The 2,657-nt window shown below is 41.1% G+C and overlaps 1 protein-coding gene across 1 annotated transcript in view; it reads right to left on the bottom strand.

The window, feature by feature from the left end:
- LOC106869389 (NEDD8 ultimate buster 1) overlaps window positions 1-2,657 on the bottom strand; it is a 39,029-nt gene that overhangs the window by 8,894 nt on the left and 27,478 nt on the right. Inside the window, exon 10 of the mRNA XM_014915114.2 lies at window positions 857-1,061. Coding sequence (XP_014770600.1) covers window positions 857-1,061 — 205 coding nt within the window. The remainder of the gene's footprint in view (window positions 1-856; window positions 1,062-2,657) is intronic.

Raw genomic sequence — 2,657 nt, 5'->3', positions numbered from 1 at the left:
GGATCCACAATATTATTCTAAGGGCCCCTGAGAAAATTTTGCTTAAGATATCTATATTGGTATGCATTGCAATAAACAGCAAGGTTTCTTTCTTACATGGCTTACATAGTTCAACCTACACAAGTTAATGTGTGGAAAACAAAATAGGAATATTGAAAGAAGCATCTATAAAGCTAGTTTTTAAACATCGAATGGCTATAGGAGCCCACCAGAATAAAACAGTATTCGAAGGGGTCCACCGATCCACAGTACCAGTGTACCATAGTGCACTATTGTGAACTACTAGTTTAACCCTTATGATAACAACCTGCCTGAAACTGCCCCTAAATCTATGATACAAGTTTGGTTTTAAAATATCTCAATAATCATCATCATCATCATCGTCGTCGTTTAACGTCCGCTTTCCATGCTAGCATGGGTTGGACGATTTGACTGAGGACTGGTGGACCAGGAGGCGACACCAGGCTCCAATCTGATTTGGCAGAGTTTCTACAGCTGGATGCCCTTCCTAACGCCAACCACTCCCAGAGTGTAGTGGGTATTTTTTACATGCCACCGGCACAGGAGCCAGTCAGGCGGAACTGGTGACAGCCATGCTCGAAATGGTGTGTTTTACGTGCCACCTGCACAGGAGCCAATCCAGGGGCACTGGCAACGATCTTGCTCGAATGTCTTTTCACGTGCCACTGGCACAAGTGCCAGGGAAGCGACATTGGTAACAATCAACGGCCACGCTCGAAACACCAGATTAATAATGACAGATTTATTTCACTTAATTGCTGCTTATTTTCAAAATTAATTTAAGAAACAGTAGTAATATGGTAAGAAAACAGTTAAATGGATAAGTATAACTTACCTTGTTGTAAAGCTTCATCCTTGATTGTCACCTGACTCAGTTCAGAAGAAGCCTTTAATACAAAACATAACAACATCACATTAACAGCAGTGAGGACAATACATACATGGTGAGAAAGAGAGAGAGAGAGAGGCAGATGGATAGTGAGAAGGAGTGTGAGAAAGAGGACTAGATTAGGTAAGACAGAGTGAGTGGAAAAAATGTGATGTCATTGTTTAACTCCAAGTCAGTTTTAAGCTTACAAACCTTTGATCAAATATATTCCAGTCTGGACCATCCCAACTTCCATTCAGAAATAGTACATCTTGAACTACATTAACCAATGCGTTCTCTTTTTTGAGACTTCAGCTGTGGTTATTGAAGGTGTTCCAGTTACGACCATCATGTCTTTTCTTCAGCTAGTGAATCTACAAGTACATTATCTAATCTAACCTTCTCCTTTGTTGTTGCTTTTGTTGCTGTTTAACCCCAGGTCAGTCTTGATCTTAGAGACCAATGATCAAATACATTCCAGTCTTGACAATCCCAACATTCATTCACACAAAGTATATCTTGGACTAAATTAACCAATGTGTTCTCTTTTTTGAGAGAGCGATTTAGCTAATATTTCTAGCACTGACTTCAGCTGTGCTATCGATATAACTAAAGGTGTTTCACCTATGACCATCTTGTCTTTTCTTCAGACAGTGTACCTAAGAGTACATTAACTAATGTACCAGTTGTTCTTGTTTCACTTGAGGTCAGTTCTGATCCAGCATACTTATGACCAAAGATGTGCCAGCCATGCCCATCCTGTCTCTTATTCAGGAAGAGTACATCTAGGACTATATTATCTGACATAGAAACCGTGGCAAAGTTGACACGGGGACCTGACTCAGCTCTATGGCTTGACAGACCCTGTCAAACGGTCCAAGCCACACCAGCATAAAAAATGGACATTAGATGGTGATGATAATGGTGACGGTGATGTATCCTTCCTTGGAGTAAAGATAATTTGCCAACATAACATGGCAGTCCTGGTAGGACGAATGTTGCTGTAGTTTAGCCCCAGGAGACATTGTCTCCAGCTGGCTATACGACACGATCTGTGTCCTAATATTTTCAAACAAGGGAATCTAGCACCCCAACTCAGCTCATAACAATATCTGAGTATCGCGATTTCCAGGTTATTTCCTTTCATCAGCACAGAATAATTGTTCAGCTAGAGGTGGCGCTGCCAAATTCTCATTGTTGTTGTAGTTGTATAGCCTGAAGCCAGTTCTGATCCAGCAGAGTGATGACCAAAGATGTTGCAAACATTGACATCCTATCTTTTATTGTGACATAGTATATCTAGGGATGCATCATCTTATGTGTACTTTCTTGTTGTTTAGCCCCATCCTCAGCTTTGATCAAGCTAATCTACGACCAAAGATATTTCAGACATGACTATTTTGTCTTTTATTCAAATAATTACAGAGGCATCAAGCTGTTAGATCAGGTTATGAAAGTTACAGAGAGGGTCATAGCCCAACTAATTAGGGAGCGAATCAATTTAGATGAGATGCAGTTTGGGTTCGTGCCAGGTAAAAGCACTACTGATGCCTTATTTCTAGTGAGACAGTTGCAGGAGAAATACCTAGCTAAGGATAAACCTCTGTACCTGGCTTTCGTTGACATGGAGAAAGCCTTTGACAGGGTCCCCCGATCCCTTATCTGGTGGTCAATGAGGAAATTTGGGATAGAAGAATGGTTAGTGAGAGCTGTGTGAGCCATGTACAGAGATGCTGCCAGTAAGGTGAGGGTTGGAAATGAGTACAGC

Source organism: Octopus bimaculoides, chromosome 2, assembly GCF_001194135.2.
Source record: "Octopus bimaculoides isolate UCB-OBI-ISO-001 chromosome 2, ASM119413v2, whole genome shotgun sequence".
NCBI lineage: Eukaryota > Metazoa > Mollusca > Cephalopoda > Octopoda > Octopodidae > Octopus > Octopus bimaculoides.
This window is presented reverse-complemented; position numbering and strand designations above follow the sequence as displayed.